We start from the raw sequence: 17,795 nt of genomic DNA, 5'->3' as shown, positions 1-17,795 counted from the left end.
CAAGTGGGGGAAAGAGGGAGTTCAGAAACTCATTTACAGGGAAAGTTGGAGGCGCGGATCACGAACAACAGATTATAAGAACTCGATCTGTAAAGTCTACAAAAAAAAAGAAGAGGTCGATATATGATAAGCAATTCATGGAAGCAGATAGAGAGATACGAAACGAGTATATCATAACTAAAAGCCTCATATATGAGGAAAAACAGAGGAATTGGATCTCATGGTATTACCTAAGGCATAAAGAAGCATCGAACGAAAATATAGACGAGTCCTCGGTATGAGAGAACTGATTGTACTACCGTGATCAGAGACCTGAGTGGAGTGAGAAACGAAACCTTTAAAAGAAAAACTTGATGGAGGGCTAAAAAAAAGACACCAGAGTAGCCCAAAAACTCTGCAGTTATGGACACTGGGTGGCTGCAGGATGGAACAGGATTGAGGCTCACGCAAATTGTGGGGCGAGCACCACAAGATAACCCTACCTCAGGCAACAATATCTGGACGCACTATGTAGGTACTCGTAGGTAAATACTATATCAGTGTTCTCATTGTTTTTCTACCTTACTGTTCGCAGTGTTCTTCTCCATCTTTCACCGACGTTTTACGTGATCTTTCCTTGTTCTTCATGTTCCTGGCCATCCCTGTTCTTCATGTTCCTGGTCATCCCTGTTCTTTACGTTCCTGGTCATCCCTGTTCTTCATGTTCCTGGTCACCCCTGTTCTTGACCAGTACCGTTCTCGTCCCCGGCAGGTGTGACGTCAGTTCTGGGCAATGGGTCAAGCCTGGTCATGTTCTGGAGGCGGCGGCGACACCTGACCCCGGCCGAGGTGTTGCTGGTCAACCTGGCCATAATGCACCTCTTCCTGGCCCTGGCCAGCTACCCTGCACCCATGATCTCCAGCTTCGCCCACCGATGGCTCTTCGGGGACCTTGGTGAGTGCTGGAGGAGGGAGGGACTGGTGAGTGGGCTGGTGTTGCAGAGGGGAGAGAGGGACTGGTGAGTGGGGCGGTGTTGGAGAAGGGAGGGAGGGACTGGTGAGTGGGGCAGTCTTGGAGAAGGGAGGGAGGGACTGGTGAGTGGGGCGGTGTCTGAGAAGAGAGGGAGGGACTGGTGAGTGGGGCAGTGTCGAAGAAGGGAGGGAGAGAAAGCGGCGAGTGAGGCAGAGTTGCAGGAAGGAGGGAGAGCGGTGAGTGGGCCAGTGTTGAAGTAGATGGGAGGGACAGATAACAAGGGGCCTGGTGATCCATACGGAGATTATGAGCTGGAGGACAGTCCTGAGGTCATAATCATATCTGTGGTAGTGACGAGGCAGTAAAGCAGGGAGCACCTCCACACCCACTCTCCCTCAGGCACAACGATTGGCAGAAAAAATATAGAAATATTGGATTTTTCTCTGAATCTTTTGAGGCTATTCTTGGAACCCTAGGATTTCGGGGAAACTCGAGTTGAAAAACATCGTACTTACACTTAGTTCGTCATGAAAACATGAGTGTATACAAATTACCCATTGACTATTGATAATCGCACTTTACAACCAGGGCCACTTAAGTGTTCAAATCAATCAAATTCCAGTACTGGAAAGTGGCGTTTGGTCGTACATATCTATCAGGTGATCACTAGCGTTCAGGGATAGATAGGTGCTTACGTTCAGTTGGCATTCATATCTGAAAGGTAAGATTCGAAGGTTGAAACAAAGATGTGGTGTTGGGCTTTACTTCCCTGGAAACTATCCCTCCTTCCTTAATTTGTCTCAATTATATTTTTTCACATAATTCCCACATTCATCTGCATTTGTTTTCCTCTTTTCTTGTATGTAATCAATGATTACATTGACCCTGCACAGTACTCAGTGCTGAAATAATCTAAATCACCGGGATAACGAGAATGTCACAAAAACTCTTGAAAACGGATTGACATCAAAACAATAGGATTCGATTGAACAATTCGACCGATTGTCAACAATAGTCAAAGCCCTTAAATGAGCTTACAGTCCTTTTCTGGATATTCCTATAGTTCACGAGTAGATTTTGTACCTCCTTCCGTTCATACCTACCTCCCTCAGTTCACCTTCAGGGAAGCTCATCATTCACGGCTCAACACAATGTTGAGGACAGAGTTTCCCAGTTGTTGTAGCCAGAGAGAGACAATTAGCTTCGTTAGAGCCAAGTTTCGTAGTGAAGTCTACTGCGAGTTGTAGAGACTCGCCTACGCCAAGCTGTGTTAGTCACTGTAGACTACACCAAGCTGTAGACCAATGTAGGTTATAACAATATTACTGTAAACCGTTTTGCTTTCCGAATCAAATCACTTTTTCGCAGGCAGCCTCTGGTATTCCTGTACCAACCAGTTGATACAATGAGTAGATTTCCTCTGTTAAGAATTGTGTGGAATGTGTTGATTCTTTAAGTGAGTCATGATTGAGTTAACCTGGTGATCTCGATTGACGGATGGGGCGTTATAGACGGCCTAGTGAACTACAGGTTCAGAGAAAAGGGGACCTTCCCCGCTGTATAGACCTTGGGGGGAATATTTTCTCTGAATTTCACGACTCTGACAGATGACGTTTAAAGCGTCAAAAGTTTATAAAGTATAGATAAGAACATCAGAGACCGACATAACGAGCCAATGATTAAGAGTGTTTCCATGTGGATCGTGTAGTTAGGAAAACCTTTGAAGAATCTTCAAAGATCTTTTTTTTTTTTAATCAGAAAGAATTTACCGCGAGGCCTGTGTCGTCATCATGTCTGTAGGAGGCAGTAATCAGGTGTGGGTTGAGCGTCGTAAACAAGGTGGGTCCTGGAGCTATGGAGACGATCAAAGGGGTTTTATTCTCCCAGCTTGTCCTCTGCCATCGACTTTGTCCTCTCAAGGCTTACCTAGTATGGCTCACCTGCCTCGATATCCTCCGTAGAGTCTCCCTTCATCCTTCTTATTAGTAGAGGCTTGTCCTCCTTACCCAGGCCGGGGACTTGCTACACTCGTCCTCCTTACCCAGACCGGGGACTTGCTACACTCGTCCTCCTTACCCAGGCAGGGGACTTGCTACACTCGTCCTCCTTACCCAGGCTGGGGACTTGCTACACTCGTCCTCCTTACCCAGACCGGGGACTTGCTACACTCGTCCTCCTTACCCAGACCGGGGACTTGCTACACTCGTCCTCCTTATCCAGGCAGGGGACTTGCTACACTCGTCCTCCTTACAAATTTCCCCGTCGAGTAATACTTTTAAAGTTGTTGAATAATTACTAAATTACGTCCAGCAGTTGTGTTCCTGTTCTTACTGTGTACGACACTTTCTCGAAGGTGTGGTATCCCTCGTCTGGCAGCTGTATGATTTTGTCACTGTATACGACACTCTCTAGCGTGTGACATCTTTCGTCTGGCAGCTATGTTGTCGTTACTGAGGAGGGCACTTTCTCTCTAACGACTGGCAGCGGTGTTGGTGTCGTTACTGTGTACGACACTTTCATTAATGTGTGGCATTTCTCGGACAGGTTGCCAGCTGTACGGGTTCGTCTGCTACGTCCTGGGCGTCGCCACCATAATTTCCATAACGGCCCTGGCGGTGGTGCGGTACCTTAAGACCTGCACCTACACCTATAGTAAGTAGAGAGAGAGAGAGAGAGAGAGAGAGAGAGAGAGAGAGAGAGAGAGGTTGGGTTGGGGGGTAAGATCCCAGACGGACGCTGTCAACCACTGACACCATGACAACTTCAGTCACGGCGGCCACCATGGGAGCCACCAAGATCACTACCATGACGACCATGACCTGGTACCACCACCATGACCTGGTACCACCACCATGACCAGGTACCACCACCATGACGACCATGACCTGGTACCACCACCATGACCTGGTACCACTACCATGACGACCATGACCTGGTACCACTACCATGACGACCATGACCTGGTACCACCACCATGACGACCATGACCTGGTACCACCACCATGACCTGGTACCACTACCATGACCTGGTACCACTACCATGACGACCATGACCTGGTACCACCACCATGACGACCATGACCTGGTACCACCACCATGACGACCATGACCTGGTACCACCACCATGACCTGGTACCACCACCATGACGACCATGACCTGGTACCACCACCATGACGACCATGACCTGGTACCACCACCATGACCTGGTACCACCACCAGGAACCCACTAAGCCAGACGTTCTCCCTCCCCCAAGGCAGGATGTTGACGCTGCAGCACATGAAGCTGGTGTTGGTGGCTGTGTACATCTACTCCTTGTTCTGGGCCCTCCTGCCGCTCTTCCAGGTCATCAGTAACTACGAGGTGGAACCATTTGGCGTCTCCTGCACCCTGAACTGGGCCAACCCCAGCAATTGTGAGTCTACCCAAGTGATTATTCTAGTTTTGTTCATCTCTCTCTCTCATATATATATATATATATATATATATATATATATATATATATATATATATATATATATATATATATATATATATATATATATATATATATATATATATATATACATATATATATCGAGGATGTAAGGCATGTGTACGTGTAGGAAGAGAGGAAAGTGATTGGTTCTCAGTGAATGTAGGTTTGCGGCAGGGGTGTGTGATGTCTCCATGGTTGTTTAATTTGTTTATGGATGGGGTTGTTAGGGAGGTAAATGCAAGAGTTTTGGAAAGAGGGGCAAGTATGAAGTCTGTTGGGGATGAGAGAGCTTGGGAAGTGAGTCAGTTGTTGTTCGCTGATGATACAGCGCTGGTGGCTGATTCATGTGAGAAACTGCAGAAGCTGGTGACTGAGTTTGGTAAAGTGTGTGGAAGAAGAAAGTTAAGAGTAAATGTGAATAAGAGCAAGGTACAGTAGGGTTGAGGGTCAAGTCAATTGGGAGGTGAGTTTGAATGGAGAAAAACTGGAGGAAGTGAAGTGTTTTAGATATCTGGGAGTGGATCTGGCAGCGGATGGAACCATGGAAGCGGAAGTGGATCATAGGGTGGGGGAGGGGGCGAAAATTCTGGGGGCCTTGAAGAATGTGTGGAAGTCGAGAACATTATCTCGGAAAGCAAAAATGGGTATGTTTGAAGGAATAGTGGTTCCAACAATATTGTATGGTTGCGAGGCGTGGGCTATGGATAGAGTTGTGCGCAGGAGGATGGATGTGCTGGAAATGAGATGTTTGAGGACAATGTGTGGTGTGAGGTGGTTTGATCGAGTGAGTAACGTAAGGGTAAGAGAGATGTGTGGAAATAAAAAGAGCGTGGTTGAGAGAGCAGAAGAGGGTGTTTTAAAGTGGTTTGGGCACATGGAGAGAATGAGTGAGGAAAGATTGACCAAGAGGATATATGTGTCGGAGGTGGAGGGAACGAGGAGAAGAGGGAGACCAAATTGGAGGTGGAAAGATGGAGTGAAAAAGATTTTGTGTGATCGGGGCCTGAACATGCAGGAGGGTGAAAGGAGGGCAAGGAATAGAGTGAATTGGAGCGATGTGGTATACCGGGGTTGACGTGCTGTCAGTGGATTGAATCAAGGCATGTGAAGCGTCTGGGGTAAACCATGGAAAGCTGTGTAGGTATGTATATTTGCGTGTGTGGACGTATGTATATACATGTGTATGGGGGGGGGGGGGTTGGGCCATTTCTTTCGTCTGTTTCCTTGCGCTACCTCGCAAACGCGGGAGACAGCGACAAAGTATAATAATAATAATAATAATAATGAAATATATATATTCTTTCTGAATCACGGGGAAATGAAACGCGATAAGTTCCCAAGTGCACTTTCGTGTAATGATCACATCATTAGGGGAGATACAAGAAAGAGAAATATAACAGTCAGTTGATATACAAGAAATACACTTAGCTAGGACGCCATTTGGTAAACAAGCACTACCCAAAAGGAGATTGGTTCCGTTCACGTCTGACATCATGTGTATCATTAAATCTATGTGGACAGGAAAGGGAATTGCTTACAAATTTTATCAACAATAAAGCTATCCAGTTTGTATAGAACATCATTAATATTAATGTTTCATTTCTTTGCATATTTTATGATAGAAGATTCAATGAGATTTTCCGTGGTACAAGAGTTGATAACTGAGTTGGCATTACTCCAGTTAATGCAATGATCAGTTCTTAACATGATTAAACAAGGCATTCAATTCTTGTCCTGTTTTGATACTATATGTATTTGCTTAGGTCTAACAGAAAGATCCTTACTAGTCTGCCCAACAGAAAACATATTACAATTTTTACTTGGTACTCTATAAACACAGCCTGCAGAACTTTCAGATGAGTTCCTAATTGAGAGATTCTTTACAGTACTGTTGTTGCCGAAGGCAACCTTTTACATTAAAGGATTTAAGCAACATGAGAAGTAATGTAAAATTATCACTAAAAGGGAGAACAACAAGGTCTTAGTGTCAAGGGGAAGTTTAGGTATATCTATAAAATGATTTCGTTGCCAACATAAGGGATCTATCAATGAAATCTCTAGGATACATTAACTTGATCTTTGATAAATCTCTTGAGCTGGCGAAGAAATCAAGTAATCGAAGTCATTTCCCTGTTAGTAGCGATCTTCTTTTCATACTATTTGCCATTTCCTGCGTTAGCGAAGTAGCGTTAAGAACAGAGGACTGAGCCTTTGAGGTCATATCCTTACCTGGCCCCCTTCTCTGTTCCTTCTCTTGGAAAATTAAAAAATAAAAAAAAAGAGAGGGGAAGATTTCCAGCCCACCCGCTCTCTTCCCTTTTAGTCGCCCTCTACGACACGCAGGAAATACGTGGGAAGTATTCTCTTTCCCCTATCCCCAGGGATATATATATATATATATATATATATATATATATATATATATATATATATATATATATATATATATATATATATATATATATATATATATATATATATATATATATATATATATATATATATATAATTATATATATATATAAGGCTTTTAGTACCTCTGTTTCCACCATCCCGTCCATATCATCTTCCACAAACATCATATCATCATCTTTTTTGGCACTGCCTCAGCAGGTAGGGATATGCCTCCTTCAGGAGGATGTTTGCACTGCCCCAGTAGGCGGAGATATACCTCCTCTAGGAGGTTGTTAGCACCACTCCAGCAGGCATGGATATGCCTCCTCCAGGAGGGTGTTAACACTTCCGCAGCAGGTAGGGGTATCCCTCCTCCACGAGGGTGTTGGCACCACCTTAGTAGGCAGGGACTTGGTTCGTATATCCGGGTGTTGGCATAACTCTAGCAGGCGGGGCTATCCCTCCTCCAGCGGGGAGTTGACACTTTCCCAGCAGGTAAGAATATCCCTCCTCCAGAAGAGTAATGACACCTCCTCTGCTGGCAAGATCATGCCTTCTCCAGGAGGGTGTTGACTTCTCCCTAGAAGGCAGGGATATGTCTCCACCAGCAAGGTGTCGATACCTTCCCAGAGGGCAGGGATATGCCTCCTTCAAATTAATTTCTGATGAATCATCTACTTTATATTCAGGGGCAGAGAGTAGGCCGGCAGGGTTGCCACTCGTGGCTCCACACCAAGAGCTTACACCACTCGTCCCCTGAACACAAGTGGTGTTTTCTTTTATCATTATTACCGAATGACTGCTCTCCATGCACCGAGCTGTGGTCGTCATACCGTGAAAAAGATCTCCATTTTCTAGGAAATAGATATCCTTTTCAAATAATGTTCTCGTTTTCTACAATCGATGGTGCATTCAAGGTATGCATAACTGTCCATTCATCTTCCTTTAGTGATGTTATCTGCTGCCATAAAATTGCCACAGAAGGCCATGTCGGACGCGTACTGCCCACTGTGGGAGAACAGAGACGTCGCCAACTTTTTTCAACTTGACATAACGTTCAGCTCGATGGCGTTCTACCACAAAGTTAGTCTTACATGGAAAATCATGTCAGCGGATTTGGTACACTTAGTAGAACTCTGTTCTTCCTGCGGTGATCACTTCAGTGTTGTGTGTCTTTACTTCAAGTAAAGTTGGGTGAGATTTAGTTCACTCGGCCGGTGTTTCCTCCGTCAAACGAAAGATCAGTAGGATAAGCAAGATATGGATGATCCCAATAAAGAGCATCAGGAGTAGGGTCCGGTCATCTGATGTCGGTTATGGGACGTTGGATACCGTTTGGCTCCCATCATCTGGTCGAACCCTTCTGGCTCACTGCCGGGGAGATATTCTCCTATACCACCATTAGAGAGCTTTGGTTTCAGTACGTAATTCATGACAGGTTCCCAAGTGCACTTTCGTGTAAGGTCACATCGTCAGGGGAGATACAAGAATGAGATAGAAGACGTAGAATAGTCACTTGATATACAAGGAAGAGACGTAGCTGAGACGCCATCGGTAAACAGGAATGGGAGCTGTTTACAAATTTTGCCTACGACAAAGCTATCCAGTTTGTATAGATCTTCACTAATATTAATATTATAATTCTTTGCGCATTTAACAATAGAAGATTCAATGACATTTTCGTGGTAAAGGAGTTACAGTTATCAATTGAACTGGCGTTACTCCACTCAGTAAAATGGCCATGATTTTTAATATCATTAAACAAAGTATTTGATTCTTGTCCTGTTCTTGTACTATATCAATGTTCCATAAGTCTACCATAAAGATCCCTACCAGTTTGCCCTACATAAAACGTATTACAGTCTTTACAGGGGAGTCTGTAAACACAGCCTGCAGATTTTTCTAGTGAGTTTTTTTTATTAAGATATCTATCCTAGTATTGTTGTTGCTTAAGGCCCCACTTACATTAAAGGATTTAAGCAACCTGGGAAGTTATGTAAAATTATCACTAAAAGGGAAAAGTATAAGATTATTGGTGTCAAGGGGAGTTTTGGGCTTAACTTTATGAAATGATTTCTTTACCAGCTTCAGGGATTATCAGTGAAAGGGCTAGGATACTTTAACATGGATCCAATAGAATATATCTTTTAAAACTCATCAATAAATTCCGGACTGCATAAACGTGATGCCTTAAGGAACACCGACTGGAATTATGATAGTTTAACTCTGTCATGTTGAGCTGAGTAATGATAGCTAAATGAATAAACATTGGTGGTATGTGTAAGCTAAACTTAAACATGTTGCTATAGATCATGCACTCTAAAAATGGTAACATACCAAAATCTTTCCTTTCCACAGTATATTTGACAGATGGTACTAAATTGTTAAACAAAAGGGGAAAATGTTTGCAAATTTTCCTTTGTTGGCCAAACGTATAGCATCATCTACATACCTAACCCAAATTGCCTTCATGGTATAGTGGTATGTTTCCATCTTTAGATCCTTGAATGCTACATACAAATCCAAGTGTTTCTCTATATATTTCTCACAAATTCATTAAAGCAAACACCTGATCCACACATCCTCTACCACTTCCGAAACCACACTGCTCCTCTCTACTCTGATACTCAGTATATGCCTTCACCCTCTCAATCAATACCCTCTCATACAACTTACCAGGTATATTTAACAAAATTGTAAATCTGCTCTTTGAACACTCACCGTTATCCCCTCTTAGTCTTTATACAGTGGCACTATACATGCATTCCGCTAATCCTCAGGCACCTCACCGTGATCCACACAGACACTGAAAATCGTTACCAACCAATCAACAAAACAGTCATCCTCATTCTTGATAAATTCAACTGCAATACCATAACGCCAGCCACATTGCCACATTTCATCTTACGTAAGAATATCACCACCTCTTCTCTCTTCACCAAACCACTCTCCATAGCTCTCTTACTTCGTATACCACACCCACCCAAACACCATCAAAAAGTTGCAACAGTCCTTCATCATACTCACTCCATATCGTCCTCACTTCGTTACTACCTGTTATCATTTCCCTTTTGTCGTCCTTTCAATGATGTTTCTATTAGTTTCTTTCCTCACTTCGTTACTACCAGTTATCATTTCCCCTTTGTCCCTTTCAATGATGTTTCTATTAGTTTCTTTTAATTCGCACATTATCTACCTTCTAAAACGTCCTCTTACTTTCCCTAAAGTTTACTGATACTCGCTCACCCCATCTCTCATTTGCTTTCTTTTTCATTCCTTGCGCTTCCTTCCTCTTGACCTCCTGCCGCTTTCTCTTATCTCCTAATCAGTTGTACTCCTTCCCTGTAAGTACCGCCCAAACGCCTCCAGTTTCTCTTACACCAGCAACTATACTTCTTCATCCCACCACCCACTACCCTTACTGATCTGTCCACCTTCCATCTTTAGTATGTAACTGTCACCTGCATCTCTTGCACATGTCAGCACTGCTTCCCTAAATACCTTCCATTCCTCACCCATTACCTTTGCTTCATTTACTCTCACCTCCTGCTATTCTTTCATAAGGTCTCTTTTCCAAACTCACTAACTCTCACTACTCTCTTCTACCCTACACTGTTTCCTCTTTTCGAAAACCTCTGCAAATCTTCACCCTCGCCTCTAAGAAGGTAGTGAACAGACATCCCTTCAAGGGCCCCTCTCAGCACATTTACATCCAAAAGTCTCTCTTTTTAACATCTATCAGTTAACATGTAAGTAAATAATGCCCGCTGACCATCTATCAAATACATATACTTATGTATAGCCCTCATTTTAAGCCATGTATTCCCATTCACCAGTCCTTTTTCAACACAGGGCTCCACGAGCTCTCTACCTTTCCGTTCATGACGCTGAATGCCTCATGCCCCACAATCATACCCTCAATTGCCACATTACTCATATTCACATTTAGATCACCCGTCACTAATACCAAGTCTCACATCAAATACAGCTGACACACTCACTCTCAGCCAGGTTTTAAAGCAATGATATTCATCCATTTATCGCAATCCACTTTCAGTTTTACCCACATCAATCTAGAATTTACTTCCTTACACTGTATCATACAATCCTACAACTCTTGCTTCAGGTAGTGCTGCTCCTTCCTTAGATTTTGTCCTCTTATCAACCCCTGGCTTTACTCCAGAGACATATCCAAACCATTATCCCCTTTACTCAAGCTTTGTTTCATCCAGAGCTAGAACCTCCTGGTTTCTTTCTGTCTCCCATCTCTTCTCATCCTGGTTACATCCACACGCATTCAAACACCCCAGCCTGAACCCTCGAGAAGGATGAGCAGTCCCTGGTTGGATCTTTCATATGTTCCTTCTCGTACAAATTGAAACATATGTGTATATACAGCTAGTGTAAGTCCATATTGAAAATGAAAAATGTCAAATAAAGAAGGTTATGACGTCAAATAAATAACTCAACGTCCTCGAGAGCCGGAATGAAATGTTGAAAAACGGAAAACTCTCTTGTTCGTTTTCTCATAGAACCAACCAGGAAGAAACGACGTTTTATATATACGACCAGAAAAATATGATTCACGCAACCGATTCCGAAACCTTTAGGGGAATTCAAGAGCCCAACCTGCCAAGCTGTTTTCGCTCAACGATAATGTATCTTTATCTACGTTTATAAACTACAACACCAGCAAGATTCATACAACTTTTTTTCCAATCATGAATGTATGCCTCCAAAAGTGCTTGTCCTTGGATCGAATCCGCTATAACTTGAATAACCATTCTGTGAATGAGATCGCCATGGTATACGATTTCTTACACTGAGTTGTCATTCAAATGATCCCGGGTCTGGTTGCAAGGGAAGCAGTTGTGAATGGTTTGAATGAATCTCTTTCGTTGCTACACGTTATAGGTTACTTTCATGTTTGTCCAGACTCACCTGCTCCTACTGTTGCACCACAACAAGCACAATTTTAGCCATGTGTCTTCGTTGTATATTAACTGACTGTCATATTTCTTTCTTGTATCTCCCCTGATGGTGTGATTATTGCACGAAAGTGCACTTGGGAACTTATCGTGTTTCATTTCCCCGTGGACTCATTGGAATATATATATATATATATATATATATATATATATATATATATATATATATATATATATATATATATATATATATGTGTGTGTGTGTGTGTGTGTGTGTGTGTTTAGTATCCCTGGGGATAGGGGAGAAAGAATACTTCCCACGTATTCCCTGCGTGTCGTAGAAGGTGACTAAAAGGGGAGGGAGCGGGGGGGCTGGAAATCCTCCTCTCTCGTTTTTAATTTTCCAAAAGAGGAACAAAGAACGGGGCCAAGTCCTCTGTTCTTAACGCCATGATGAGGGCCTCAGTTGTTCGTGCCGTCTCAGCTAAAATAAGAAAAATAACTAAGGTTAACATACACTCCTCTGTGTAGTTTGTGACCGATGAGGAAGATCTGGATGACGCAATGTCCAGACAGTAAAACGATCCATTTCCTGGTATTAGACAACTCCAGTCTCCCAGCGCCATTTAGATATGTCGTAATCAAGAGGGCGTCGTCATTTGGAAGCCGATCCCTCTCAGTCACAGAATATAATTTCATCTTACTCGATCGTCTAATTGACCTGAGGTCCTAATTGATCACTCCAGGTCCATGGTAGCCTAGCCTCGCTCAGCCGTGCTAAGCATAGCGAGTGTCTGGGTAGATGGTTATCTGTCTGGTCAGCTTCTCAGCCTTCATAAGATTACCGTCCAAAACATTTTTGCAAGGATGAAAGTTCCAAGTTTTGCTTCGGAACGTTCCGCTCTACATAGCAGGTAATGCTATACTTCTCCATAGAACTGATTGATGGTGTCATAGAACATAGATAACGCTCATTTGATACAATAGATTATGATGGTCATGAAGCACAACAGATTGAGACGTTAAATGGGAATTTCATCTTTAATGATCCTGTGTATGAAGAGACCACCTCTTTCGGTGTCAGGTGGGAGTTTCCTGGCGAGGATGGGGATGTTAGTCAGCTAAATAAGTTCACAGGAGACAGTGCCCTGTCAACAAGTCTGGTGGGGTAGACTGTTGATCCTGATCCATGTGAAGATAGGGAATTAACCAGTAGATCTGGATCAGACTTAGATACGACTGCCACGAGAGTGTAGGAATGTTAAGTTGATGTAAAGATGAACTAGTTCGATCTCGACTTACCAGATCAGACCCACAATTAATGTCCTAGTCTGGCTGGCCGTGAGGACCGTGTTGTTACTGTTGCTGAGGTTCAAATCCATTGCTTAAGTAAGACTGTATAAAGTGGAGAAATCAGATCCGTGAATGCAAGTAAAAACTGTGTATGTTCTTCATAAGATATGGATTGTGTGTGTGTGTGTGTGTGTGTGTGTGTGTGTCAGGATAGCAACCAGATGTTGAAAACATGCGCCGTTACTCCGGAAAATCTTGCATTTATACAGAGAGAAAACTGCTATCATAAACCACAAGATTTTGGACAAAATCTTTCCGTTCTCGTCGCTTGTACTTGACATTTTATCTTAACGATCCATATTACACAAAAAAAAGGAGCAATTAACGTAACCTTATATCCGAGTTGGAAGTCATTATACAATGCAGTTTTACAAGGCAGACCCCAGTGTGTGTTTAACTCCTCAAGTTTATGGTTGAGGAAATTGGTGAGCGAGAAGAGCGGAGGAGGAGGAGGAGGATCAGAGGGCAACTCAACGCCCGTCATTTGTTTTCTCTTGGCATTAGTCGCTCATTGTGAGGTTGTCGTCTGCCAGAATTCTTTATTTGATTCTATATATATAATTTATAAAGAAAAGATGTGATTATTAGGGACTTTGAATAATAATGATGATAACTTTTATTACTATCATTGTCATCATTATCTTTAGTATCATTGTTATTATTATTATCATTATTATCATCTCTGTTATTATTATCATTATCATCATGACTAAGAGGACATTAATACGTTGTTTCCCTTGGCTGTTGCTCCCGCCTGTGCTGATGCCTCGTCTGTGTCTTCTGCTTCCCTCCTGACCCATGTCTGTTGTCCTCCTCTTCCCACCTACTGTCCCCCGTCCTTACCTGCCGCCCCTGACACCCGCGCCTGCCTGCTGCTCCTGTCACCCGCCCCTGCTGCCACCCGCGCCTGCCTGCTGTTCCTGTCACCCGCCCCTGCTGCCACCCGCGCCTGCCTGCTGTTCCTGTCACCCGCCCCTGCTGCCACCCGCGCCTGCCTGCTGCTCCTGTCACCCGCCCCTGCTGCCACCCGCGCCTGCCTGCTGTTCCTGTCACCCGCCCCTGCTGCCACCCGCGCCTGCCTGCTGTTCCTGTCACCCGCCCCTGCTGCCACCCGCGCCTGCCTGCTGTTCCTGTCACCCGCCCCTGCTGCCACCCTCGCCTGCCTGCTACTCCTGTCACCCGCCCCTGCTGCCACCCGCGCCTGCCTGCTGCTCCTGTCACCCGCCCCTGCTGCCACCCGCGCCTGCCTGCTGTTCCTGTCACCCGCCCCTGCTGCCACCCGCGCCTGCCTGCTGTTCCTGTCACCCGCCCCTGCTGCCACCCGCGCCTGCCTGCTGTTCCTGTCACCCGCCCCTGCTGCCACCCGCGCCTGCCTGCTGTTCCTGTCACCCGCCCCTGCTGCCACCCGCGCCTGCCTGCTGCTCCTGTCACCCGCCCCTGCTGCCACCCGCGCCTGCCTGCTGTTCCTGTCACCCGCCCCTGCTGCCACCCGCGCCTGCCTGCTGTTCCTGTCACCCGCCCCTGCTGCCACCCGCGCCTGCCTGCTGCTCCTGTCACCCGCCCCTGCTGCCACCCGCGCCTGCCTGCTGCTCCTGTCACCCGCCCCTGCTGCCACCCGCGCCTGCCTGCTGTTCCTGTCACCCGCCCCTGCTGCCACCCGCGCCTGCCTGCTGCTCCTGTCACCCGCCCCTGCTGCCACCCGCGCCTGCCTGCTGTTCCTGTCACCCGCCCCTGCTGCCACCCGCGCCTGCCTGCTGTTCCTGTCACCCGCCCCTGCTGCCACCCGCGCCTGCCTGCTGTTCCTGTCACCCGCCCCTGCTGCCACCCGCGCCTGCCTGCTGTTCCTGTCACCCGCCCCTGCTGCCACCCGCGCCTGCCTGCTGTTCCTGTCACCCGCCCCTGCTGCCACCCGCGCCTGCCTGCTGTTCCTGTCACCCGCCCCTGCTGCCACCCGCGCCTGCCTGCTGTTCCTGTCACCCGCCCCTGCTGCCACCCGCGCCTGCCTGCTGTTCCTGTCACCCGCCCCTGCTGCCACCCGCGCCTGCCTGCTGTTCCTGTCACCCGCCCCTGCTGCCACCCGCGCCTGCCTGCTGTTCCTGTCACCCGCCCCTGCTGCCACCCGCGCCTGCCTGCTGCTCCTGTCACCCGCCCCTGCTGCCACCCGCGCCTGCCTGCTGTTCCTGTCACCCGCCCCTGCTGCCACCCGCGCCTGCCTGCTGTTCCTGTCACCCGCCCCTGCTGCCACCCGCGCCTGCCTGCTGCTCCTGTCACCCGCCCCTGCTGCCACCCGCGCCTGCCTGCTGCTCCTGTCACCCGCCCCTGCTGCCACCCGCGCCTGCCTGCTGTTCCTGTCACCCGCCCCTGCTGCCACCCGCGCCTGCCTGCTGCTCCTGTCACCCGCCCCTGCTGCCACCCGCGCCTGCCTGCTGCTCCTGTCACCCGCCCCTGCTGCCACCCGCGCCTGCCTGCTGTTCCTGTCACCCGCCCCTGCTGCCACCCGCGCCTGCCTGCTGTTCCTGTCACCCGCCCCTGCTGCCACCCGCGCCTGCCTGCTGCTCCTGTCACCCGCCCCTGCTGCCACCCGCGCCTGCCTGCTGTTCCTGTCACCCGCCCCTGCTGCCACCCGCGCCTGCCTGCTGCTCCTGTCACCCGCCCCTGCTGCCACCCGCGCCTGCCTGCTGTTCCTGTCACCCGCCCCTGCTGCCACCCGCGCCTGCCTGCTGTTCCTGTCACCCGCCCCTGCTGCCACCCGCGCCTGCCTGCTGCTCCTGTCACCCGCCCCTGCTGCCACCCGCGCCTGCCTGCTGCTCCTGTCACCCGCCCCTGCTGCCACCCGCGCCTGCCTGCTGCTCCTGTCACCCGCCCCTGCTGCCACCCGCGCCTGCCTGCTGTTCCTGTCACCCGCCCCTGCTGCCACCCGCGCCTGCCTGCTGCTCCTGTCACCCGCCCCTGCTGCCACCCGCGCCTGCCTGCTGCTCCTGTCACCCGCCCCTGCTGCCACCCGCGCCTGCCTGCTGCTCCTGTCACCCGCCCCTGCTGCCACCCGCGCCTGCCTGCTGTTCCTGTCACCCGCCCCTGCTGCCACCCGCGCCTGCCTGCTGTTCCTGTCACCCGCCCCTGCTGCCACCCGCGCCTGCCTGCTGCTCCTGTCACCCGCCCCTGCTGCCACCCGCGCCTGCCTGCTGTTCCTGTCACCCGCCCCTGCTGCCACCCGCGCCTGCCTGCTGTTCCTGTCACCCGCCCCTGCTGCCACCCGCGCCTGCCTGCTGCTCCTGTCACCCGCCCCTGCTGCCACCCGCGCCTGCCTGCTGCTCCTGTCACCCGCCCCTGCTGCCACCCGCGCCTGCCTGCTGTTCCTGTCACCCGCCCCTGCTGCCACCCGCGCCTGCCTGCTGTTCCTGTCACCCGCCCCTGCTGCCACCCGCGCCTGCCTGCTGTTCCTGTCACCCGCCCCTGCTGCCACCCGCGCCTGCCTGCTGCTCCTGTCACCCGTCCCTGCTGCCACCCGCGCCTGCCTGCTCCTCCTGTCACCCGCCCCTGCTGCCACCCGCGCCTGCCTGCTGTTCCTGTCACCCGCCCCTGCTGCCACCCGCGCCTGCCTGCTGCTCCTGTCACCCGCCCCTGCTGCCACCCTCGCCTGCCTGCTACCCCTGCCACCCGCACCTTCCTGCCGCCCCACAGCTGCTCGTGTGTACATCCTGCTGGTGGTGATGCTGGTGGTGGCGCTGCCGTCGCTGGTCATGATCTGGTGCTACACCAAGATCCTGCTGCTGGTGCACCGCAACCGACGCAAGAAGCTCATCATCAGCAAGAGGAGCGCCACCTCCCAAGGGCCATCCGAGCTGCAGATCACCCTGGTGAGTCCCACGGGGAGGGCAAGGCCTGGCGTGTGGAGGGCGAGGTCTGACGTGGGGAGGACAAGACCGGGCGTGGGGAGGGCAAAGCCGGGCGTGGGGAGGGCAAAGCCGGGCGTGGGGAGGGCAAAGCCGGGCGTGGGGAGGGCAAAGCCGGGCGTGGGGAGGGCAAAGCCGGGCGTGGGGAGGGCAAAGCCGGGCGTGGGGAGGGCAAAGCCGGGCGTGGGGAGGGCAAAGCCGGGCGTGGGGAGGGCAAAGCCGGGCGTGGGGAGGGCAAAGCCGGGCGTGGGGAGGGCAAAGCCGGGCGTGGGGAGGGCAAAGCCGGGCGTGGGGAGGGCAAAGCCGGGCGTGGGGAGGGCAAAGCCGGGCGTGGGGAGGGCAAAGCCGGGCGTGGGGAGGGCAAAGCCGGGCGTGGGGAGGGCAAAGCCGGGCGTGGGGAGGGCAAAGCCGGGCGTGGGGAGGGCAAAGCCGGGCGTGGGGAGGGCAAAGCCGGGCGTGGGGAGGGCAAAGCCGGGCGTGGGGAGGGCAAAGCCGGGCGTGGGGAGGGCAAAGCCGGGCGTGGGGAGGGCAAAGCCGGGCGTGGGGAGGGCAAAGCCGGGCGTGGGGAGGGCAAAGCCGGGCGTGGGGAGGGCAAAGCCGGGCGTGGGGAGGGCAAAGCCGGGCGTGGGGAGGGCAAAGCCGGGCGTGGGGAGGGCAAAGCCGGGCGTGGGGAGGGCAAAGCCGGGCGTGGGGAGGGCAAAGCCGGGCGTGGGGAGGGCAAAGCCGGGCGTGGGGAGGGCAAAGCCGGGCGTGGGGAGGGCAAAGCCGGGCGTGGGGAGGGCAAAGCCGGGCGTGGGG

At 49.8% G+C, this 17,795-nt stretch overlaps 1 protein-coding gene across 1 annotated transcript in view; it reads left to right on the top strand.

The window, feature by feature from the left end:
• LOC139762270 (opsin-5-like) overlaps window positions 1-17,795 on the top strand; it is a 38,097-nt gene that overhangs the window by 18,499 nt on the left and 1,803 nt on the right. The window contains exons 3-6 of the mRNA XM_071686864.1: window positions 752-934; window positions 3,497-3,604; window positions 4,208-4,366; window positions 16,786-17,031. Coding sequence (XP_071542965.1) covers window positions 752-934; window positions 3,497-3,604; window positions 4,208-4,366; window positions 16,786-17,031 — 696 coding nt within the window. The remainder of the gene's footprint in view (window positions 1-751; window positions 935-3,496; window positions 3,605-4,207; window positions 4,367-16,785; window positions 17,032-17,795) is intronic.

This window comes from Panulirus ornatus, chromosome 43 (assembly GCF_036320965.1).
Source record: "Panulirus ornatus isolate Po-2019 chromosome 43, ASM3632096v1, whole genome shotgun sequence".
Lineage (NCBI taxonomy): Eukaryota > Metazoa > Arthropoda > Malacostraca > Decapoda > Palinuridae > Panulirus > Panulirus ornatus.
This window is presented reverse-complemented; position numbering and strand designations above follow the sequence as displayed.